General features: G+C 57.4%; 1 protein-coding gene across 2 annotated transcripts; it reads right to left on the reverse strand.

Moving 5' to 3' along the window:
* Positions 1-1,755: 1,755 nt before the first annotated feature.
* NCS1 (neuronal calcium sensor 1) lies at positions 1,756-21,571 on the reverse strand. Of its 2 annotated transcripts, none has more exons than XM_061477122.1 (8): positions 21,275-21,571; positions 8,595-8,619; positions 7,202-7,340; positions 6,906-6,984; positions 6,702-6,790; positions 6,353-6,430; positions 5,885-6,001; positions 1,756-5,226 (listed from the first exon to the last, which is right to left on the reverse strand). In XM_061477122.1, the coding sequence occupies exons 1-7, from the start codon at positions 21,336-21,338 to the stop codon at positions 5,903-5,905; spliced, it is 573 nt and encodes a 190-aa protein (XP_061333106.1). In that variant the 5' UTR covers positions 21,339-21,571; the 3' UTR covers positions 1,756-5,226; positions 5,885-5,902. The 2 variants fall into 2 exon arrangements, with proteins under 2 accessions (XP_061333106.1, XP_061333107.1); XM_061477123.1 differs by lacking the exon at positions 21,275-21,571 and adding an exon at positions 14,521-14,660.
* Between the last annotated feature and the right edge of the window lie 3,592 nt (positions 21,572-25,163).

Below are 25,163 nucleotides of genomic sequence, written 5' to 3' on the forward strand. Positions count from 1 at the left end.
TCACCCGCTCCACGGCACAAGGGGATAAACCCCTGCGTGCCCCCATCATGTGCTGGCACAGGGCACCCCCGAACAAGCCCCCCCCCCTGCAAACACAGCCTCCTTGTTCAGGCCATCAGGACACCAGCTCTGGCCTGGAATTAATGAGCCAGCCTCGTTAGGAGAGCAGACAAACGAAGAGGGGCGGGCAGAGAGGCCCTGGGCTCTGGACTTGGCAGGGCAGAGCGGCAAACGCGATCCCACCGCACGTGAAAAGCCCGATGGGAGCCCCTGCTCACCCCGACAGCCCCGGGGGATTGCCAAGGGGCACCTCCATTGGGGCACTATTATGGGATATTAATATCCAGCTTCCTCAGCAGCCAATGCATGCCCAAAGCGACCCGATGGCTCCCAGCCCGGTGCGTTGGCACGGGGTGCCCAGAGAAGCTGTGGCTGCCCCATCCCTGGCAGTGTTCAAGGCCAGGTTGGACACAGGGGCTTGGAGCAAGCTGCTCTAGTGGAAGGGGTCCCTGCTCGTGGCAGGGGTTGGAGCTGGATGAGCTTTAAGGTGCCGTCAACCCAAACCAGGCTGGGCTAAGCCTGACCACGAGCCGCGCATCACAGACCACGGGTGCTTCGTTACAGTCATTAAGCTTTTATTTCCACTGTCACAAAGTTCCTGGGTTCTGTTTTGTTTTCTTTGTCGTTATTAAACCGTTTCGTTTGCTTGGTTTGCTCTTGAATTCATCTCAAGACAAGGCAGCAGGGCATGCAAGCCGAGACACCGGCACGGACGCACAAACAGGCTTCATCTTTACAAAAAAGGCTCTTTTGCTGAAGCTGCTGTTTCTCAGCCCGGGGCTCCAAGCAGGGGTCCCAGAGGACACAGCACCCAACCCGGGGCTGGTGGCTGCAGGAGCAGAGAGAGGAGGGGCAAACGGCTTCCCTGCAGTGCTGCTGGGGCTGGCACATGGAACCAAGACCCAGAACTGCTCTGCAAGGGGACCCCCAAACTGTGCACCAGGACCAGGGCACCTAACCCTTTGCCACCATCACCACCCCAGGTGAACCTATCCCCTCTAATGCCACTGTGAAGGTGTGTGATACCCTCCCCAAATGCCCCAGGTCTCCCTGTGTAGCCCAGGATGGGGACAATGGGACAGCGAGCTGGCTGTGGGTCACCCCTCCATCCCATCCAACCCCCCCAACCCGAAATACATGGGAAGAGGGCAGCCATGCCAATGATTCTGGCTGCCCCCATGCCACATATGGCCCTGCTTCAAAGCCCCAGATCCAAAACCATTCCACCCTCCAGGTTAGCACAGCCCCACCACAGCCAGTGGTATTACTTCCATCCCTCCCCATGCCAGTGGAACAGTGGCTCTGGGATGGCGATTCCACAGCCTCATCCTCCCCAACATCCAACTGGGATGCATGTCCTGGTGGCATGGGAGGCAGGCACCCGCATCTGTGGGATGCAGCTGGTACCCAGCACAAAGAGGGTCTGGGGACCCCATAAGCAAACTTCCCCTACCTCAATAAGCCCCATGGGGAGCACTCCAGGGGCCACCCGGTCTCGTTACAAATCACAGCAATTAAAGGGCTGCTGTGGAGGAAAAACCCGCTTTGCATCTCTCCTGGGTCCTCGTTTGCGCCATGATGGGGACTGGAATCTGCCCCCGGAGCCTTGTGCAGGGAGAGAACAGCTCAGCCCAGCCCCAGAGCTCAAGGGAAGGCGGTTACAAAGCAGCAACAGGCAGCGCACGAACAGAAGAGTGAAAAGAAAGGGAAGTGCAGACACTGCAGTTTAATGGGGCAACACCGACGGGACAAATGAGAGGTGGGGGGGACACTGCAGCTGCCGGGGCTGGACCCTGCGCTGTCCCCTGCCCATCACCAGGGTGCAGCTGCTTTCATCCAGGGATCAGGAAGCTGGCTATGAACAGAACCGACCCAGGTCTTTCTGGCTGTTGGCTTTAACCATGAGCGGGTGGAAGAAGAGCAAACGTAACTATTCACTGACGGGAGCTCCGATGCAGTGGTTCGTGCACTGCTCCCGGTGTGCCTGATGTTTGGTGGCTCCTGCCAAACCCTCGTGAGCTCATGAGCCATATCCAGTGCTGGTGCCTCCCTGGGCACAGGCATTGAATCGCTTTGCAGAGGGGATGGCTCACCCCTCAGGCCAGTTCACCGATGGGGAAACTGAGGCACGAGAAGGTTAAGGCCAACATTGCCAAGCGAGAGATGCTTCCAGCCTTGACGGTGGTACAGAGAAGCTGCAGGTCCTGGTGATGTTCAGGAGTCAGGGCCACCAATGCTCCCCAAAGGGAGGCCAGAAGCATCCAACCAGAGCCCCAGATCCACAGCCAGGGGGGAATACTGAGGGCAAAGTGATGTGAATGGGGACACCGAGCATGCCAAGAGCAGGGCAGGACAGACCCATTGCAGGGCCAGAGCCAAGACCCAGGACAAGAGCCAGCCCCAATCCTGCCCAGCAACACTCATCATTGCCACCAACCCAACAGGGTCCTCACAGCCAGCACAGAGCTTTGAATACAGCCAAAAACTTCTTCCCTTTTTGCTCTTTTTTCTTGGATAATGTGCAAATATTTAACTAGGGGCAGGGGAGGCCGAGGCCTTGGGCTCCATCCCTGAGCCCAGCAGCAGCAGCAGCAGCAGGAGGTTGCTGGTAGGAATGTCAGCACCATCCTGATGGGCACTGAATGTCAGTATTTCGGGGGTCTGAAGCTCTCCCAGGCTGATGTTGGTCCTTCATCCCCCCTGTGATGGGGCTGCTTCCTGGTCAGACGTTGTCGAGCACTGATGGAGCTCAAAGCACAGCAGGTCCTCTGAAAATTAAAAGCCTTTCAGAGCAAAGCATCAGAGCAAATGAGGTTTGCCTTTGCCTGGGAATTGTGTCAAACACCACAGGGTCCATCATTTATCAGCAGAGGAGATTGCAGCAGTGTCACGTTCAATGGGAACATTGATTGGCACCAGAAAGGGACCGGTCTGGCAGACAAGCGTTAGAGAAGTTGGAGGCACTGCAAAGATCTACCCAAGAGAGTTGCGTTTTGGCCACAAAGCATCAAGGATAAGGGGTTTCCATGGGAGGGAGCGAGGTGACACCCTCCAGGAGGGAAACATGGGCACCCTCAGGGGCAGGAGCTGCAGAAGAGGCAGAAATATTGCACATGGACGTGAGGTCTCTCTCCTTGGGGAATGGGGAAGGGTGTTTTTTATGGGCATCAGAAAACGCCACCAGCACATGGGCCCCGAAACTGGGGATTAGGGCTGCATGGCAAAGGACCAGCATCACTTGGCTGGAGTATTTCCTTATCCCCTACATCATCGGAGAACATCCTCCACATCCAGATGTCACTTCCCACCACTACGGGGACAAATCCCAGCCATGGGGGCTGCAGACATCCCAGCAGACAGCGGGTGGAAAGATACTGCCAGCATCAACCAGAGCAGGGACAGAGGGGTGAGCCCCTAGGGTGGTAGGAGCATGGCATTGGGATCACAGGGCCAGGAACAAACCACACCAGAGCCATCGCAGGTGGCTTTAGGGGTCCAACAGGCATCTTGCACTTTGCTCCTGATGAGATGCAAATCTCTCCTTCCCCATTGCAGGGACCAAGGCAGATGGAAACAGAGCTGCGGCAGCATCTTGTCCTCCAGTGGAGATGCCAACTGTGTCCTGGAGCTGAGCCCTGCTGGAGCACATCCAGAGTGCTGGCAGGTGATGGAGAAGCCACACATTATCCCTTGTGAATAGGGGACCATTTCCAAGCCCCACACTTGGGTGTCTCCAGTCACTTTTCCCTAGCTTTTTCCCACCATGGATGCAAACGGCTCTGCTTTGGAGCTGTGCCCTTGGATTACAGCAAAACTTCCCATGTCCTAAACAGGGAGCAAGGGGATAAGGAGACACCTCAAGCATCTCTTGGCCTGGCAGCCATAGGGCAGGAGTTACTGCATCACCCCGGCTGGGATGGGGAAGATGGAGCAAGCCATTCCCATGGGCATCCCCTCAGCCCTGTCACATATGGGACAATTCACAGGCACCCCCTTGGGGTGCCAACAGACCTTCCCACCATCAGCACAACAGAAAAGAGGAAAGGAATCCCCCTGAAAGCAAAACCCAGCTCTCGGTTCCATTAATACTTCATCATGCAGAGAGAAAATGGGGAAAAGGAAAGGAAATGAGGAAGTTCTGGTGCCCGGCAGTTCCCTCACCCTGCCCAGCTGAGGGATGGAGCTGGCTCTGTCTGCTCAGAGCCTGGGCTGAGATTGCCAAGGGAAGGGTGAACAGAAAAACACAGGGAAAGGGGGGAACAGGAAGAGGAAACGAAGCTACAGCACCCCCTTAAAACAGCAGCCAGCCCACGGAGCTCGGGATACAGGGGGTGGGAAGAGAAAGGGGGAAGGCAGATTTTTTTGGCTTCATTGTTATTGCAGGCTCCCGGTGCCCCGCAATAGTGTACGAGCATGTAAACCTGTATCATCATCACCTGGGTGGTCGGACACACACGCGAGAGACTAAACACGGCAGCAACATTTACAACAAATAAATAAGGATATCCATTGCGGAGATAGGCATGTAAAAAAAAAAACAACCAAACCTCACTTTTTTTTTCCACCAAAGGAAAGAGAAAAAAGAAAAAAAAAAAAAAGAAGAGAAAAAAGCACAATACTGTCTCACAAAAAAAAATTAATATAATAATATATATCCCTAGAGAGCCGGGCCGGGCTGGCGACACCAGCGCTGCGTGTTCCCAATGGCCGTCAGTGCCTCGGCTCCCCTGCCCTGCGCAGGCAGCACCCCGGGGTGCGGGTCCCCCGGTACCTTTGGGCTCCGTCTCCAGCCAGCTGATTCCCGGGAGAGGACAACACCGGCGCATCCACAGTCCCATCCGAAAACATAGGAAAAGGGGAGCAAAGGGGGCGAGGAGGCCGGGGTAAGGGGGGGTTGCTCTGCCTGCAGCGATGCTCGACCCGCTGCCCCCCTGCGCTGCAGTCTCGGGTGCTCGCTGCCGCTCAGCCCGGGCTCCGAGGTGGGTTTTGCACTGGGAAAAGCAGAAGTTGGCGAATGGCAGCGGCTGGTTCGGAGTGCGGAGAAGGGAGAGAGCTCGCGCTTCGAGGGCATCCTCTGCTCGCGGAACAGAGAGGAAGGCCGAGAGGGGCAGGCAAGCTTGGCGCGGCGGTGGTCGGATGGCACGGAGAGCATCTTCCCCCAGGCATCTGCGGGAGAGGGTGGGGAGGAGAAAAACAGGGTGAGAATAAGGGCAGAAAGCACCGCGGGCACCAGCGCAGCTGGAAGGGCAAGGCTGGAAGCACAGTAATGGTTTTGAATGGCTCAGAACTCCAGTGGGGTTAAAAAACCCCCGTCGCCACCCATGGTTGGACACTGCCTGGGCTGTGATGACCAAAACCACCCCATCTGCGTGGCTCCATGAGGGATGGTGAGGATCACAGTGTGCTCAGTGAAGCACCGCATCCCTGACACGGCCATGCCAAACCCTGCCAGCTCCAGGGTGCAATATAATGAGACACAATATAAATAAAACATTTAATATAATCTCTCTCCGGAGCATCCCCATGCCCTCAGCGCACCAGCTGCCTCCTCTGCAGCCACATCTACAGGGAAGAACCGAGCTGTGCCGCAGGCAAATGCCTGCCAGCTGGGTGACTCTACCGCATCCTCATTTGCTGCGGTCCAGGAGTGCTCTATGGGACAGGAGGACTGGGAGAAACACATCAATATGGGGTAGGAACATCTCCATCCAGCTAGATTTGGGGGGGATAAGGAGAACCAGCCACCCACCCCTGGGAAAGATGGGAATGGCATCAAAGCAGGTGGGAGATGGGGCACCCCCGGGTTCCCCAGCACTGCACTCACCGCCGCTTGGCCCCGGGACTATACGAGCCCATCGTAGAGGGAAAGCGCCTGCACGATGGAGGGGTCAGCCTTGGAGCCCTCCTGAAACTCCTGCAGGGTCAGCTTCCCGTCCGCGTTCTGCAAAACACCCCTGCTCAGCATCACCTTGCCCTGGTGAGGGGGATGCCGGGACCGAGCATCCCGGGTCTGAGCACCCCAGGGCCCTGGCACCACATCAAGGACCCACACAGGTCCCCCCCCACCACTGCAGCCTCAGTTTCCCTGTCAAGCCATCAGTGCCTGCAGCCAGGGAGGAGCAATGCCACACTGGGGACCTGGATATCCCAGATACAGGGATCCTGTATCCAGTCTGCAGCGACAGCTGAGACCTTGTATTGCCAAAGGAAGGCACGTGCAAGAGCTGAGATTGGGCACAACTGATCCCTAAATCCCTTGGCTGCAGGGGAAAAAACACTCAAGTATCCTCACCTTGTCCATCATGGCAAAAATCCGATCCACCCTCTTCTCCGGTGTGTTCTCCTCCTCAGGAAGCTCCACTGTGTTTCCCTGTGGCAGCAAGATGGGACCTGGTCACGCACCCATCTGTTCCCAGCCTGGATGGTGTCTCCAAGCAAGCAGATGTGTTTTCTTCCCCCAAATCCCCCACGTCAGAACAGCGCACAAGGAGTCGTCTCTGGCACCAGAGCCATCCTCAGTGGCTGGATCCAAGCCCTGCTCTGGCCACCGTGGCCATAAACTCCCACCAAAAAATCGCAGGGAAGGAACCAGGGATGTTTCAGCATCCTCCCTACAGCCCCCATCACCCTCTGCCACTTACCACCATCTGATAAATGGCATCCACAATGTCCAGCATCTCGTTCCTCGTGATGTACCCGTCGTTGTCCAAGTCGTACAGCTTAAACGCCCCTGCGAGGCAGAGTGATACCGAGGTGCTGGGGACTGCATCCTCCCCCCCCATAGCTGTCCCCATGCCACCCCCCTCATGGGGCTGAGCCCACCGGTGTCCATGGGGAGCACTTACACCTCAGCTTCTCGTCCAGCGTCCCCCGGGAGGTGACCGACAGCGCCTGGATGAACTCGGAAAACTCGATCCTCCCATCCTGGGGGAGGGAAGGATGGGTGAGGGCATCGCTGCCACCCCTGCCCGGCAAAGCCCTCCCTGCTCATGCCTGTGGGGCACATCCCAAAAGGCCGTGGGGAGGGAGGAACGATGGAATATTGTCCTCCCCCGGTACCGTGCAGCCGCACTCCGAACCCATCCCAGCATCACTCCCCTGACCCCCCTCACACCGTGCCCCCCACCTCTCCCAGCCTTACTTTGTTCTCATCAAAGACATTGAAAACGAAGGTGGCGAATTTGGTTGGGTCGCCGAAGGGGAAGAACTGCTTATAGATCTTCTGGAAGCCCGCGGCATCCAGCTGCCCGCTGGGGCAGTCCTTGATGAAGCCCTTGTACCTGTGGAGGAAAGGCAGCGGATGGGCACCACGAGGTCTTTTAAACCTCCTGCAAGACAAAAAGCCCCTGCACAGAGTCACCTGCTCCAGCACTGAAGCATCACAGGGTCAGCAGCAGTGCTTACATCCCTCTCTCAGAACTCTGGATACACACAGCTCCTGAGCAAGAAGCTGCAAATGGAACGCTGCGTCCTAGGGCCAGAGCTTGTCTTCCCCTCTGCTGCTGCTCCATGGCTACACCAAGTCATCCACCTGGCTTTCCAGCACGGAGATGGCCAGGAAAGGGACTTGGGATCAGCAGCAACCCCACAGGCAGTTTGCAGCCTCCCCACTCAGCACGAGCTGCAGCCGTGTACCAACAGCACAGTGGCCTGAAGCCCCAGGACTATGACAGCGTTATTTGGAGGACCCCACGTGAAAGCCGCTCCGAGGAGCTATGGGCACAGCAGGATGACCGTGTCCTCAGGGTGGTCCAGCCCAGGGCATCTCCCAAACACTATCACCACTTAAACACCCCCAAAGCCCTGGATCCCTGCTTCGGTCTGGGTCTGGATGCTGCAAAGTGCCGTACGGGAGGGTGCAGGGGAAGAGGTTTGCCAGCTCCATGGATGAGGAGACCAAGCAGGGACCATCAGGGACATGCAGGGACCACCAGGGACCACGGAGGGTGTGTGAACATTATGCAACGTGTCTCTTAGATCTGTCAGGCGCCCATTGCAGCAGGCCTAGGGCTGGAGGAGGAGGGGAAGGGGGTGGCGAGGTGGGAAACCGAAGCGCCGGTGACATCTTTTTCACGCTGCTGCAGCTATGACTCACCGAGGAGGGGGGGAAGGATGAGAGAAGGAGATAAAGAAAGCAACCCTTGACTGGTGGGGAGATGAAAGGGAAGCGGTGGCTTTTCTAGGGCATCGCGCGCGGTGGGGTGGAGGGGATGGGTTGGTGAGAGCCTGCCGCCAGCCCCAGCCCTGCTGCAGACGGTGACACGGTGGGACAGCAGCAGCATCCCCCAGCCAGGGCCACGGCCACCAGCTGGGCTGTCCCTACGTCCCTGCTTGCCTTGGCCACCCCTATGGGGAGGAAGAGGCAAGAGGGAGCGTGCGACGTCCCATATGGGCAGCCAAGAGCAGCCAGAGCCAAGCCACACCATAAGGTGTGCAAGGAAAACCCCTCTGTTTCTGCTGTCTGACTCTCTGAGCTGAGCGCTGCCTGCTCCTATCCCTCCTCCCCAGCACTCACCACCATGCCAGACACTCACCACTGCTGCACCTCCTTCTCCGTAACTGCAAGAGAAAACAGGAGAAAAGAGAAAAAAAGAAAGGAATTTAGTGCTTGCCCAGTGACAGCTGCGCTTCTGCACCTCCCATAAGTGGATTCCCTGGCAGGGATGCGCCAGGACTCACTCATTCCATGCGCTGCCGTGTGTTCCCTGCATGTAAGCGCTGCCATCAAGGCACAGCCTGGCTTAACCCCGGGTGGATGATGGGGTCCCTCCAGCCCCCACATCACAGCACAAAGATGTGCTGCTCCCTGCCCCAGGAGTGCAGCACCATCATTGCGAGGTGCTGTGGATCACGCAGGGGCCAGACCAAAACATGTCTGGAAACATCTGCCCAAGCACCAGCCAGGCCCCGACATCAAGACACTGAGCATGGCACAGGCACAGCCCCAGAGCCAGCGTCCCCCCAAGCACCACCTGCATGTAAACCACGCGGAGAAACATCACCAAACCCATCCCAGGGCCCTAAGGAAGCTCTTCTGGGCTCTGAAGAAACCCCCAAAATGTGAAGAGCTAGAACATGGTGAGCGTTGGCAACCCCGAGTGTCCCCAGCCTGGGCACAGATGCTGAGATCACCAACGTCCTCAGCAGAGGAAGGGCTCTGAAGGGATGCAGGATGCTGGGGATCCCAATGGGGCAGGGCACTGGTACCTGTCCCCACGTGTCCCACTGCAAGAGCAGTGCTCGGCCAGCACAGAGCCTAGTGCCAGAAGGCAGGGGCAGGGGGAACAGCCCCATTAGTCATTTCCTTTGCATCTTGCATCTAAATAATAACACAAGAGCAATAGGTCTGGACCGCGCTGGGATAATGAGGCAGAGAGGAGATGTCTCAGTGTGCAAACTGCTGATAAAAACAGAGACCCAAGACACATCAACAGATGCCAATTACCTTGCATGGCAAAGAGAAGAAAGCAATTCTCCCTCATAAAGATTTATAACGTGCCTGGCGAAAGGTGCACACTGCAGAAGGGCTGCAGGACACACGCTGGCCCCCACCTCGCATACAGACCAGTGCTGGGCCCCACATCCCCATGGGCAGGAATTGCTGTCCCTCTATATACAAGGGGTCCCTCCATCTCAGCTCAGGCTCCATTGGAGGGACAGAGCCTGCAAACCCCCTCAAGAAGGGCTCAGCACGGGGAAGCATCTCCCCCCCCCCTTCCCCAGGGAGCTGGCAAAGGGCTGCAGGGCTGTGCCGGGAGGGTAGCAGCACCCACCACACTGCCATGGGGTGTGTGGACCACAGCACCTCCAGAGAAGGGAGGCAGGCGCAGGGATGCTCAGAACCTGGGCTGAAGGACACTGAGGGCTTTGGCCGTGCTGCAGAAGGGATTTGGAGGGTTGTCTTGGCAGGGCTGCCTGGCAGGGGAAGAGCAGACAAGGGAAAAAGACAGAGGTCTCTTGGCAGGAGGAAGCTGGGAAGGATGTGCTGCATCCAGCAGCTGAGCTGGGGCAGGCAAAACCAGCAATCGTGCCAGTCCTGAAGGATTCCCCTTCCCGATAGAAAGGGCTGTGCAGAAACATCCTTCCAAGGGAAAGATGCTGAGCGATGTCTCTAACAGGAACAGGCTTCCCCACAAGCATCGGGACACCAGCCAAGCCCTCCACCCAAGGATGCTCGGGGGATGCCCCAGGCACCAGCTCTGCAGCCCCAGTCGCCTGCAGACACTGACTGAGGTGGATGGGAGGAGGAGGAGGGTGAGCAGCAGGGCTCCAGGCAGCCCTCGGGGCAGGAGAAAGGGGCAGCCCAGGGCTATGGACAGCGCTGGGCTCAGCCCCTCCAGGCAAATCACCTTGTGCTCTCCCTCATTCGCTGTGTTTCCCACTGGGCTATTTCAGGCCCTGGAGCTGCCTTTCAACTCCAGCAGGAAACAATTAAGGAATTTGTGCTTTTTTTGGTACAGGAGAAATGCTGCTGATGACACACTTGGAATGGGGTGGGAGGGGAGGGATGGGGCAGGCTCCCCTTTTCCTGCAGAGGGATGTGTGGTGACACCTGCACGTTCAGGTGTCAGCACAGGGCTCCCGAGGCTGGATTTGTTCCTGTGCATCCCTCTTCCAGTGCACTGGCACCTCCTGCACTGGGAAGCTGAGGGGTTTGCCCTGGGATGGGAATGCAGCCTTATCTCCCTTGGAAAACCACCACCTCTGGATGCATCCCTTTGCTGCCACCAAGTTTTTCGTCTTCCCAGGGCAGAGTGTTCCCTCTGCAAGGAAACACCACGGCAAAGCTGGGGCTGAGCAGGTACCTGCATCTCTGTTATGGATCCGAGGCAGAGGACGACCGTGCTGCCACTTCCAGCCGCTCTGATCCTGCTGGGTGTCAACAATCCCAGTGGCACCGGTTAGGGATGCTCACATCCACACCTGCAGCAGGGACCCGTGGCCATGGAAGCCTTGGGGACCCCAATCTCCTGGCCAGGCCAAACCGCCCATGCTGGGGCTGGGGACAGGGGACACATGCAGGGCGAGGGCTGTCTCTCCACCCTCCCCAGTCCATCCTCTGCAGCTCCCTGTCACACAGAGCCCAACCATGCCCATAGAAGGTACCTGTGCAGTGGCGGCTGCTGCATTTCCCTCCCCTGGCATTGATTACAGCGCGATGCCGAGCCCATGCAAATCAATTTGCGGCGATAGAAACCTCCGCCAGGTTTGACTCCTCAAGGACACGGGGATGACCCACAGCATCCCCACTGCAGCATCCCACCGGAGCAGGGCCAGCTCCGTCGCCGTGCTCCGGCTGAACCGCGCTCCACAGGGATCAGCATTCCCGCGGCCGCTATGGGAATGCCTATAAATAGTTCACGTAGCAGCTTGTTAGAGGATGCAGCGTGCCCCGGGATCCTTAGGGATGAAAGGCACTGAATAAAGGCAGGGTATCAGCGCTCATTCTGAGCCACAACGCTGTAAGGGGCATCACCGAGCCGGGAGCCCCGGGTACGCGGCGCAGGCACCCTCCTGCACGCCCAGCCCCGCACACAGCTCGTGCCAGCAGCACCTTTGTTTCTGCTGCTCTTAGCCCAGCGCAGGGAAGGGCTGAGTGCAGGGCTCGCACCGCCGGCACGGACAGGGACCCCAGGGCAGCACAGGAGCTGCCCCTTGGCCTTCCATCCCCGCTCCCACCTCATCCGGGAGCAGGGATTCAGTCACACATCTCACGCAGCACAGAGGGGCAGAGGCCCCGGATGCGGCTGCACTACAAACAGCCTCCAGCCCCCTCCTCACAGCTACCGGCACCCAAACCCCCCCCCCAGGTCTCTACCCCCACCCTTCCATCAACCCTGAACGGCGCAGCGAGGACTGACAGCTCCATCACCACCCGCCCTCTGCGTGCTCCCCTCTCTTCCCACCACCCAGCTGCCACTGCAGCAAGCAGCTCTGGTTAATCAGTGCTCAAAGCCTGTTAATTCGTGTTCGCCAGGCAGCAGGAGAGGAGGGACCCGGGACTGGAATCCCCGTCCATCGCCCTGCCCGCAGGAGAGCTGGGTGCTCGCTGGACCACAGCAGTAAGGAGTACAGGAGAAGTGAATGGATTCGGAATGGTTTGAGACCCCTGGCCGTGGTGGGATGCAGGAGGTGACATGATGCTCCAGCCCTTTGGGTTCGCACAGGCTCAGCAAGCACTGCCCCAGTGTAGCAGCCAGCACCAGCCTGCACCAAGCCCCTGCATGTCCCCCTGTGCTCCAGCCACTACAACAGCACCTTGATCCCATGGTGCCACCGCTGCCTTATCAGGGGAACCACAGTTAATAATTTCCAGCACAAAGCAGCTCTGCCTCCCCTGCAGGGCACTGCAGCTCTGCCAGGCCTGGCCTCCACCACCAACCCACTGGCAACAGGTCCAGCATCACCCACCAAGGCACGGCACTGTTGGTCCTGCAGCATTTATAGGGGTCCTCTCAGGTCCCTGCGCATCCTGCTCTAGGGGAGCCAGCATTGCCCCATCCTGGGGCTCTCATCCAGGTCTGGGGCTGCCTAAACCTGCTGCAGATGCTCAGATGAAGGCAAATTGGCACCTCTGCATGTGCAGAGTGGGTGCTCCCACGTGAGCAAAGTGGGTGCTCAGGCATGAATTAATGGAGCACTTACGCATGCACTAACTGAGCACCCATGCCTGAGCCAGATGGGCACTCATGCAGAAATAAATCGGGTGATCATGCACGGACTAATTGAGCATAAATACCTGGATGCTTCTAGGTGAACTAATTGGGTGCTCATGCATGAACTACCTGGGTGCTCAGGTGTGAATGAAAGGGGTGCTCATGCATCCATTTTATGGGCACTCTTGACTCCAGTGGCAACAGGCTAATAGAGCTCTCAGGTGTGAATTCACTGCACACTCCTGCTTGAACTAATTGGGCACTCGTGGGTGAATTAGTGTAATTAGTAGGTGACACACTTGTGCATGTGCTAATGGGGCACTCAGGTGCGAATGGATCAGGTGCTCATGCAGAAATTAATTGGACACTGGGGCACGAACTGATGGAGAGCACACGCATCAACTGGGCACCCATGCAGCATGTAACAGGGAGCTCATGCGTGGACCAGTGTGTAATCCAGCGTGAGCTAACTGGGCGCTCATGCATAAACCACCCCGTGCTCTATGTTAAGTTAATTATGCACTCATGTGTGTACTGATCGGGTGCTCATGCATGAACTTACTGGGTGCTGATGTGGAAATGACCGGGGGCTCATGCATGAGCTGATGGGCCCCTCATGCATGAAACGCCGCGGTGCTCAGGGGTGATCCCACACACCCTGCAATTTGCACCCAACACATTTCACCCCTCGCCCCTATGAACACGTATTTAAGGACTGGCTGAACACAAACCTGCTACAAACCCCACTTACATCATCATATTGACCAATTACGAGCTCCCCACTCTGTCCCCGCCAAGCAGGTGACAGTAGATGCGCTCCTTTGGATTTCACTCCTTGTCCTGGGACCCAGATTTGGGGCTCAGCACCACAGCTCAACCAGCAGAATCAGCCCCCGGTCCCCGCAGAGCAGCAATCAGAGCTCAGCACAGCAGCCTGAGTGGATGCTCAGTGCAAGCTTCCCACCTTGCTCCTGCAAACACAGACCCAGAGTGGTCCCATCAGTCAGAGATGGACCCAGCGCCCTTCAGAGCAGGTTACCCGGGGGTAACCACGTTGTAACCTCAGCAGTCATCACCAGCTTCAGGCCTCATCCCTACAAAACACAAACCCAAGAGCACAGTAGCACCTCAAGGTGTTGGAGGTGCCCATGAGTGCAGCAGCTGTGGGGCTTCTTCCACAGGGACAGGCAGGATCTGCTGCTAAGACCATCTCCGGCCATTCGGGGTTGTTGGGTGGCTTTGTGCTGGCTCACCAGGGTCCCCATTTGATGCGGTAGCCTTTAAGACACACTGCACACCGGCACCTAGGGCACGTGGGTTGCTTGGCCCTGGTGACTCGGGCCCATTCAAATTCAGGTGTCGGTACACAACCAGTGTCCTGGTTAAACATTACAGAGCACACCCTCTGCTGCCCTCCATCAGGGCTCAGCCCCAGCTCCAGGGAGGTTTGGTAGCCCCAGGGCTGAGGTTTGCTCCTGCTCATTAGCTTTGGGGAAGCAGCATTAAAACACCAAAACCCTCCTGCAGCACCAGGGTCACCCCAACGGACACAACCGTGGCACAAGCCTGCCCCGTGACATCTCCTTTTGCTCCCAGAGATGACCAGCAGCAGCGTGTCCGAATCACTGTGCCCCCATCTCAGCCCTGCACACCCCATCCCTGCTCCCAGCCTCAATGCAATACACCAGCAGTGTCCCCGTGCTGGGATCACCCCCATGCAAGCACCCATCCCTGCAGCACCCCATCACAAAGGGATGTCGGAGCAGCCTCACCCCGCAGGCACAACACAGCCGCAGCTGCCTACCTGTCGGAGCGGAACATCCCCATCCCAGCTTGCCCATCTCCCCAAGCACAATTTGGCTCCTCTCCCCATCAGACACAGACAGCAGCAGCAGCACGGCGGGTCCGGGAGCCTCCGAGACGTTCAGAGCACAAACCCGACAGCGTTATTGGTGTCATTAGTTACTGCTGAGATAGGGAGCAATATGTGCAGAGAACTGCATGTGCGTTTGGCACCCTTCTCGCCGGCGGTTGCCATTAGTGGTCTGTCTTGCTCCCAGACTGGATAAACAGGTCCATGAGCAGCTCTGTTCTCATCTCCCCCGGGGCTGGCACCAACAGGAAAGCCAAGATGCAGTTAAAATCCTTTTTAGACTTTATTAAATATTTAAGGGCCCGACATTAGGCTTTGGAGATCGGGTTCAGGGAACAAGCAGCAGTCGCTCTTTGCAGCAAAGGCAGCAGAGGAAGGGCAAAGGACGGTGCCTTCGTTTGGAAGTTAATGAATCGGGCTGAAACACACCCACAGCAGGAGCCTGTGGCTCAGGTCTGTTCTAGGCTGGGTTTAATCCCGGCTTCCCAGTGAGCCCACACAACAATACCCCATGGCAAGGCAGAGCATCCGCAGGGCTGCTGGGAGCAAGGATGGAGCAGCCCCACTGACTGTGTCCCCCTGCTCTGTCCTCCCCTGAACCGGGGGTTTCAGCATGGCCCTGTGCTCCAAGGTGCTGCCCCAACCCATGGAGTGATTCCTGCCCCAGGCAAGGGAAGGGAAGTCTCTGTGACTCAGCCTTGGGACTCTGGAGCCAAGGAAAGGTCCAGAGGATGCTGCAGGGTGAAGCCTCGGTGGAAACAGGGCCTCTGCCACCCCCCCATCTCAGCAGGGACCACACTGCACTGAGGGATGGTGCTGGAGGCACAGAACACCCACTGCTCCATGGCACGTAACAGAGACCCAGGGCAAATCCACACGTCCAGCCAGTGACCAGGAGATGCTGGGGCAACACGGATGGATGAAGCACTGGCAGCTCTCCAGCCATGCAGGAAGCAAAAACGTGCCTTGAAGGGAGAACAATGTGCAGGAGCTGTGGGGATTGAGTCCTGTGCCAGCACTCCTGGGCTTGGGAACACAGAGCAATGGTGGTGATGGGAGTGATGCTCACCATGCTGAGAACCCCCAGTCCCCCTGGCCCTCGAGCAGGGATGCAGGGCATGGATCCTGGCTCCTTTCCCATCCAGCTCCCTAGAAGACCCGGGAGGATGAGATGGGGAGGGAGGAACAAAGTGACCCCGCAAGTGTCACCCCGATAACAGAGCGAGTGCATCCGCGGGCTCCTCCCTGAAGCAGCCGCTTCCTTTGATGCCTTCAGAGCTTCGTGTTTCACAACCTTAATTATAGTGGCAGCAGCAAAGGTCAGGAGAGTGGTTAAGCAGATCCATTAACATGCCAGGGGATAAATGAAATGTGATTCTTCTGATGCCTGAGCAGCAGCAGCAGCGTGGCCGGTGGGTACCACTGCTCCACTGTGCTGCAGAGGGAGCCCGAGGGACCCTTGGGCACGTATTCCCCTTCCCACCTCCCAGTGGCTTCAAGGACACTCCAAAACTTGCTTCCCTTGCATCTACCTGCAGAGCCCCAGGTCCACAAGCACAAGGGATACCCAGTTACGAGATTCACTGGGAGCAGGTTGGGGTCTCCTTGAGGAAGGGGCTTGAGATGCCTCCAGACCCCCCACAGCCCTCTGGGGACAGCACATCAGGTCCACATCAATCTTGCAGTGAACCTGCACGCAGCTCCCATCATTGCAGCTCTGGGTGCCACATGGCTGCAGGAAAAACAGGCCCAAAACAGAAGCCAGCCCATGAGCATCCCTCCGGCGCATCCATCACCCTCCCTCAGGATCCCTGGCTGGCACAGGAGAGCAGACCTGCTCTTATCCCCTCTCCCCGGTGCATCTCGAGGGTGCTTGTGCAGATGCTCTCGTCCTCCCCCCAGAACTCCTCTTTTGGGCTCTTCCAAATCCTATTACACACTGAGAGCACTTGAGGCAGGGAGCAGCAGCCCAGCTCCAGCTTCACACCCAGGCAGGCATCCGCCTCAGCATCCTGATACCCCTCTCCCAGGAGCAAGTCCCTTGGCGCTCCCATCCCAGCCTGGAATGCTGCCCCCAGTTCTCTGCCCCCAAACGGGTGCTTGTAGGGCGAGAGGAGCTTTGGGGCTGTTCTGGGGCTCTGTGCTTTGGGTATTTCACCCAGTGTTTGCTGCTAAGGGAACAACGGGTGCGTAACCACCAGGGTGTCCTGCCCTGCTGCTGCCAGATGAGCAACAGGAGGGATTTCAACACCAACCAACCTAGCAGAGAAACTCGGCACCCGAGGACAAACACATCAGAGGCTAAAAACAAGCCAGCAGCGGGAAGCCACTGAGGTCCCTCCTCTGCTCCTGCCCACCAGCGGGATGGAACCATGGAGCAAAGCCCATCCCAGTGCTTCCAGTGAAGAACCGACCCATTTTCCTGGCTGAAAACTGCTGCAATTGGAGAATTCTCCTTCCCACTGAACGCTCCCCACCACGATGCACCCCTGTAACTACAGATCAATGTGTTTGTAGTTTGCTCTTAAACTAATGTCCATTAATTCAGAGCATTACTGTCGAGCCACAGAGCCAATTCTGCAGTTTATTGTAAAAGAGCAGAAAATGATGCTGCCAGAGTGAGTTTAGAATCCACAAAATAGATCACAGTGGGTGGGATGCAGTTCTTGGGAAAAGAGCATCCTCTTCTCCCTGCTCCCACTCTGCAGCTCGGGGCCTCCCAGTGCCGTGGGTATCATGTTGGTACCTTCAACACGGCTCCCACACCTTCACCAGAGCCTCAGGACCATCATCCTGACCCTGTGCCCGGTGCCAGCAGTGATGCTGCTGCACCTACATGGCTCCAGGGGAGCTGGCTTGCACGGCTGTTGCAGCCAGCATTAGAAAAATCCAGCGTTAGGAGTTCCAGACATGGGAAATCATGATGAAAATGAACCCTGAAACCCAAACCACCCCAAAATGACTTAAAATAGGAGCTAAAATGTGTTCTTCTGAAACAACCTCTTATTTTTAAGCCCGTTTCATGATTTTAAGGGCTGCGGATGCTGTGGCTGGGACCGCTGCTGCGAGTAGGGATGCTCAGCACCACGTTTTCCTCCCATGGTCCATACAGAACCACTTCCACCCACAACACATGCTCCGCACCCACAGCTGCACACGTGCCCCTCACACAGCTCCAAGCAGGCTGCAGGGAGCAGCGGTACCCAGCACCTTCATAAAGCTCCAGCTTAGCAGAACCCTTCGCGCTCGGCCCCACAAGGCTCTTAAGCACAATCCCAAATCCCACCTCGGCCCTGAGCAGCAAGCACCTGGCCCAAGTTAAGCCCAGGCTTAAACCCCTGCCGAAGAGGGGCCATGATAAAGGGAGGACGGTGGCTCCTTCAAGCCTCGGGTGTTATCACCTCCTGGGACAAAACACACAGAGGCCAAAACTGCATCTCGGAGGTACCTCAACGTGGCATCGGGAAGACGAATAAATGAATGATCATAAAGCACTTTAGGAGCTTTGGGATGAAAGGCTCCATGGAAGTACAAGGCATTACACGATTTATTATTCATTATTGTTATCACTCAGCGTTGGCTTCTCCTGCACCCTCCTGTACGGCACCGGCCTGGCCTCTGAGGAAGGTTAAATCCTTGCCTGCAGCCAGACAGGTGAGCTTGGCACTGACAGCTATTCCTGGGCATCAGGTGCCTGGAGATCCTGGAAGGCTCACGACGACGGGCTCAAGTCAACAGGATTTGGGGCAGCCAGCGCTATGAAGAAGCCCTCAGATGTCCTCCTGCACCTTCAGGTGTCCAAGGGCCACCCAAATCTGGTCCTCAGCACTGTAAGTCAGGAGTGGATTGAGAAGGGGAGCCAAGAGATGAGGTTTACAGACTCTGCCCTTCTATGTCCCCAGCAGGGCCTGGGACAACCTGCTCTGGATACCTGCAGTGAAGTAAGTCTCACATCTCATGGAGGGCCTGCAGCATCCTCGGCACAGCACCGTGCCATGCACCCACAGTGCCACGCTCCCATCGCCTGCTTGCCCCAAGATTGCTGTGACCAAGGCAAGCCAGAGAAACACCACAAAGAGGAGATGGAGAGACCAGAGGGGACAGTGGCTGGGGGACACAAGAAGCTACCAGGCACTGGAAGAGCACTGAGGGGACACAGCACAGGCTGTGGGTCCTCTGTGTGCCATGGATGAGGTAAATTTGCCACAAAACCCCATCTCTCTGGTCCTGCAAAACCAAGAAGGGGATTTCTGTTATTTGCTTCGTTTTGACTGGAAATGGCACAGACAGAAAATGATGCAATGGAAGGAAACCCCGTTGTGGGAGAAACCCTGCACATTCCACAGCCACAGCTCACAGTGCCATGGGAACCTCCCCAGGATGAGTGTGGGACCCAGGTATGGGCTCCTGGAGGCATCTGCCCAGATGTGTTGTAACAGCACTGCAAAGAGCACCACACATGAGGCAGAGCCAGTGCCTGCAGCCAGCACACGGGATGGGCAGCACATGGCAAGGATGCTCTTAGAAGGATGATCACTGCCAGAAAGGTACCAAAATACCACAGTGCTGTGGAGTAAAACCTTTCCCAAGCAGAAACATCCCAGGAATTCCTGAGTTTGCCATGGATTTGTGGGTACAGCTACCATTAGCCATGACACAGGGGTCTGGATCAGTCCCTCCCACTGCACTCAGTGCAACCCTGCACTCCTACCTGCACCTCCCCTGCCTGGATTCCCCAGAGCGCAAAAGGAAATGAATACCTTCCCAGCCTCCCAGGGCCTGGAGATAAATCAGAGGCTCTCAGACGTGCCTGGGAGGGCACCAGACAAGGGAACACGCACTCGCCTTGACAGCTGCAGAAAAGGGGCAGAAACACTCAGCAGAAGTCATGAATCCCAGAGACGAGAGACGGAATGAGCAGAGCTCAAAACTGAGCCTGGAATTAGCCAGGGCTCTCCCTGACGGGCACTGCATCGCCAGCCGCGTGGTGCTGGGGCACGTTGGGATGCTGCACCAGGCTCCGGCCATGTGCTGCCCCACGGCACGGCTGCCGGGGCTCCTGCCTCACCTGCACAGGTAAATGGGTCTTGAAAAAGAGGCACTGAGAGGCCTGGAGCAGGCAGGCAAAACCCCACACAGGCCACAGAGTCATTGATGGAGCAATCAAAGGACCAGAGTGGCTCTTGGATGGGGTGTGATGGAAAGGGGAAAGCACTCAAAGGAGAGGAGTTAAAAGTTGGGAATAAAGTGATTCCAAAGGCAATGACCCTCTGCTGGCCTCATGCATCCCTGTGCCAGCAGACCACGGTTTCACCAGTGCTGTGTTTGGTTGCTGGTAGGACATGGGGCATCATCACCAGCCCCGCTGGGGTTGGTATCCTCCCTGCGCAGAGAGGAGCCACCCCGGGCTGTGAAAGCCCAGCACACAGGTGATGCAGCTGCGCTGGGGCCGGCTTTTCCCAGATCCCTCTCCATTGGAGACTGGATCATCGTGGTGGCTGCAAACCACACGGGTGATTGCAGCACAGCAACAACCATCCCTGACCCAGTGCGGCGGCACCCGCCGCGGGTCACCGCTGCAGCGAGGACACCAAAACCGACCCGGCGCTCGGCTCCAGCCCAGCATCACCGCCACGTTCTCACTGTTTCTTCTCCCCCGAGTCCAATGGGGTACCCAACCTCTCCTCCCACCGCTCACGGTTTGGCTATGCAGACAACCTGCCCGACCAGAGAGCAGCCCCGCGTGCAGGGTTGTGCAATGCACCAGTGTTGCCTCTCCTCCATATGGGAGAACTTGCTGCATCCTGATCTATTGCCTTTTTGGGTAAGCGCTGCCGTGGGACTGCAGCAATGACAGCGGGGAGAGCTCGCGGGGCTGCTACACAGGAGGGGAATAGCTCCGACCTGCAAGCGGGGAGGGAAACTTGAGCCACCAAACCCTTTGTTTCCTTTGTGCATCCTTCAGGGAAATAAACCCATCTGATTGTGCTAAAACTGGATGGCTCAGACAGTAGCCACGTTAATAAGATTACAGCGGAGGTTCAGACAGGAAAGCCACTCACTTAGAAAATCAGGTTATTAAACTGATACTGAGATACTCATAGAAAAACACCCAACTCCCTGGTGCCGGGCTCTTTGCTCCGCTTCAGAGCATAATAACAAAGGAAACCCTCCAAGTAACGCACCCAAACTTTGCAAGGCACCCACCCAGGCGCTTTGGTTCCCTGTTTATGAAGAAGCCCCCTGGCTCCTGGGAAGCAGCGCCGCAGGACGACCAGCACGGTCCCTGCATCCCCGGCTGGCAGCGGGGCCCTGCGAGCAAAGATGCTCGGAGCAGGGGGTTAATAAGGGAAGGCGCCTTGCTCCGGGCAGGCAGGACGCGGCCCTTGCCCCGCGGTTGCTGGAGACTGAGAAACAGGCCACGAAGGGTTGTTTTAATGAGAGAACAGAGCGTTCCACCGCCTCCCTGCCCCTCTCCTCGTCCCTGCTGCCGGTGTGGGGTGCGCTTTATTACCCCGGGATCCATGCAACAAAGCCCGGCCGAGCCTGCGCCCTCCCCGCGGAACGGCCGCCGCTGCCCGGAGCAATCACAGCCCTGCTCTGCGGCCGCGGGGAGCGGCACCGCGGAGCCCAACACAGCCCGAGGCCCCCCCATGCCGGTCCCCGGCCCGCTGCGGTCACTCACAGTACGTTTTCCTGGTCAGCTCCTCCACAACTTCAGGCTTTAACTTGCTGTTGGATTTCCCCATGGTGGCCGGCAGCACCGCGCCCGGCCTCACTGCGGGGGCATCGGGGGCGCCGCGGAGCCTCGCTGCCAGCACCCGGCCCGGCTACATCCCGCGGCGGGGCCGGGGCTGGGGCTAGGGATGGAGCGGGATGCAGGGGGGTGCGGGTCGGGTCTTTGTTACCGGGGCTCGGCCGCAAAGCGATGGGCGCGGGGCCGCGCTGTGTGTGCGTGTCCCTGGTTACGCGCACCCTCCGCCGCCAGGCGCGGAGCGGCCGCGGCCGCGCTGCGGGAGCGCGGAAGGGGGAAGCGGAGAAGAGGAAGGGGGGGGGAAGCGGTGAGCCCCGCCCCGCGCTGCGGGATAGGGATGGGGGGAGTGGAAAAAGGGGGGGGGGGTCTGGCACGGCCCCACTCCATGAATCGGGGGTATTCCTGGTGGGGGGAGGATCCCAGACACACGTACCCCGCTGGGAGGAACGGGAGGAAAATGTCGGGAAGTGTGGGGGGGATGATGGGTGGCAGGGCCCCGCTGCTGAGGGGTGTCCTACCGGGGGGGTTTGGGGGCAGGAGGATGGGGAGAGGGGAGCTGGTGGTGGGAGCACACAGCTCCAAGCAGGGCTGAGCTCAGGGCCTGGGGATGGGGTGACCTTGGTGAGACACCAACACCTTCAGCTGGAGGAGAAGCATCTTCCGAGTCCTGGCAGCCCCCAGCTGAAGGCAGGCCTGTGCTGCGCACCCCAGGGTCCTCAGGTCTCATTGTGAAACAGAGACCAACCCCAAAACCCCACAGACTGAACCCACAGCAGGTTTGTGGCACAGCCAGGAAACCATGCAAGTGCTAAAAGCGGCGGCACTCGGCTCTTTTCCACCTCAAAACCATGCAGGGCTTTCTGCCTCTACAAAAGCCCTCCGTGGGCACACATTCATTAGCTGTACCGATGCAAACGATAAATACAGTTTTCTCCCTGCCTGTGTTGCAATGAAGGCCCCACTGGAGCTGCCCGGGCATGCCTGGACTTCTGTGGGTGAAGCCAAGGAGGGAAAAGGCTGTGCTTGGATACAGTCAAACCTGTCTGCATGGCTGCAGAGAGCCCAACACAAAACACTGGGGGGTTGGCAAAGGAGCAATGATTCAACCCTGATTTCTACCAGCAAACGGTTGTTTGATGCTCGCTTCTCCAGGGACACGTTCCCCAGGTGGATGCTTCTAAAATGCATCCTCCTGTTTAACGCATCCTCCCACGAATGAGCTCATTAAGGCAGAAGAGTATAAACCACCCCATCAGCACCCAGCACCAGCTGTCCCCGGGGTGTGCTGGTGCTGGACATGGGGGATCTGCAGCACAATCAAGGCTCCTGCCTTCCCCCCAGCATCCTCCCCAGTCACTACCAACATTTGCACAGCTTTTAGGGATGAAAGCCTCAGCATATTCCAGTTTGAGCCCCAAATATGCTGCAAAAGGCCCTGTGCAGCCCTGTCCATCAGCAAAATACCAGGTTTTTGCAGTATATCCCTTCATCTTGTAGCCATGTTGCATCCGTGCCTGGCTAGAGGATCAGCAGGGTCCCAAACCCACCCCATGCAGCACAGGCAATTTTAACACAAGCTCTGCCGCTGCAAAACCGATGTTAAAGGGATTTAATTCTGTTTAAACCCCTTCCCTGCCTCCACCACAGGGAACGCTGAAGAGAGAGCTCAGCTCACACAGACGAGAGGAGAAAAGTAATCGGAAACTGTGCAAGCCAGTCACTTTCTCCTCCTAACGATCAGCTTTAACCCCATCATTGTTTAAATAACACCACTAGCGGCATTCTCTGGGATGCAGCGACATTTCTACAGCCAGAGAAACACAGCCCCAGCCCGGAAAGGCTCTGGGGGCTGACGGGATTGAAATGTGAACAGTGTCTGGGGCACGAAACACTCCCATCCAGCTGAATGCGGTCAGCGCGTCGGGGAAGGAGCTGGGTTGTTTGCTCAGAGAGGAAAATCCAGCCCAGGGCCAGCCCCTGAGAGCAGCTTTGCTTTGCAGATGCCCCTGTGTCTCCTTTCCAAGGCAGCCTGGGCTGTGCTCTCATCTCCCCACCACCAGTGCCTGCAGCAGGGGCTCCTGGGCTGGCTTCTTTACGAAGCAACCGCGTGTGCATCCGCTGCCTGTTCCCCATATTGCAACGTGCTGTCATGGAAATGATGGCTCCGGTGCTGTGGTCGGGGCAGGGTCGTGCTCATAGGGAAGCTGGTACCTCTCCTACCACGCCAACGCCAGAGGTTGGGATGGGATCTTGAGGATGCTCCATGCTCTGCCTGTAAAAGCTGGGAGCTGCGTGGGCTGCTCTGCCTGCAGGGAGCTTTTCCTTCCTCGGGTTTTTACTTCAAAGTGTTTAATAAACCCACTGAGCTCCTTTTCCCAGGACACAGCGAGTCTGCCAGGCTCAGCCACGCAGCCTTTTGTTCCACGTGGGCTCGCTGCGCTGAAGCAGCATCCTCAGACACCACCACGGGGGTTTTCCCCAACGCATCCTCATTGATGGATCAGGATTCCAGTCACCCCATGGGAACAGCATTGCATCCAAGCAGCCAGGCTCGGTCCCCCCCCGCTCTAGCGTACTCCCTCTCTGCTCTTCATTGCAAAAGGTCTTTGCTTTCCCCCTTCCTCGCCCTCGCTGATGTGCTCAGACCTGACACATCAGTGGTACAACAGCCCAGCACAGCAGTCTAGAGCCCGGCTGCTGCACAGCTGGAGCCATAAGGCAGGGCTGGAAATTAGGGAGGGGATAGTGACCTGTATCCTACACTTGCACGCTTGGATGTGCATTGATGGAGGAGCTGCCCCAGGAAGGGGAGGAGAAATACCACATCCCAGCCCACCCCTTGCCTCTCTCCTCCCCTTCCCAGGGCTGGATGAGGCACCACGCAAGGGCCACTCAAGCGTCAGGCTTCCCCAGACCCCTTTTCCCTAGTGCATCACTAAACCCACCCATCCATCCCTCCGTTACTGCCACCTCTGGGGCCAGTGTTACCCCACACTTGTGGGCATCCCCCTTCTGCATCCACCCACCCAAAAGCAGATTGAGAAGGTGCACGGGAACAAGGAATCTGCTACTGGAGACAGCGGTGGTGGAGGCAAACAGCCTCTGTGAGCAGAGCACACACAGCCCACACTTGGTGTTTGTTCCATGAAAAAGCCAGGATTTGCCAAGAGCCTTCTTGTGCCAAAGCAGGGAGTTGGTCAGCTGGGGAGTGGTGAAGCCTCAAAGCTTAGGATGGGGAAGGAACGCACACACACAAGATTAATTATATCAGCTACAGAAATAGTTGCTATTTTAAGGTTAATGCTTAAGTGAACTGACTCAGTTCAAAGAAGAGCCAAAGGAATTGTTGGCACTGGTGCTGGCTGCTCCACCAGAGAAGCCGTGGTCACGGCTGGCACGGAGAGCCACCAAGGAGGTGCTTTTCAAAGGGGTTTGGAAAAAGAAATGCCATTAGAATGAGTTCAACATCCCGGTGCCACAGCCACAAATGGGGAATGCAGGAATGCATCAACCAGTGCCAGGGACATCCTTGCCCGGACCTCGGCTCCCCAGGCATCACCCTAATCTCAGATTACAACACACATACGTGTATGGTTCCAATGTGAGCAGCTTTAAATAGGACTCCACAGCTTCGAGCTCCTCATCCAGGGTGGTCCTGAAGCTTTTAAGCTTGACAAGACATGAGCAGTGCTGCTCTTGCTTTGCCCCTGGGCTCACCACGGGCCACAGCAAGCACCAAGCGCTGGCAGTCACTGCTGTAACCATGTTGATAGCTGAGCTATATGCCACTAAATAAGAAAGCCCTCAGAAATCAAGATTT

This window comes from Pezoporus flaviventris, unplaced genomic scaffold (assembly GCF_033815535.1).
Source record: "Pezoporus flaviventris isolate CSIRO_AGI_PZ_B2104156 unplaced genomic scaffold, CSIRO_AGI_Pfla_v1 ptg000097l, whole genome shotgun sequence".
Taxonomy (NCBI): domain Eukaryota; kingdom Metazoa; phylum Chordata; class Aves; order Psittaciformes; family Psittacidae; genus Pezoporus; species Pezoporus flaviventris.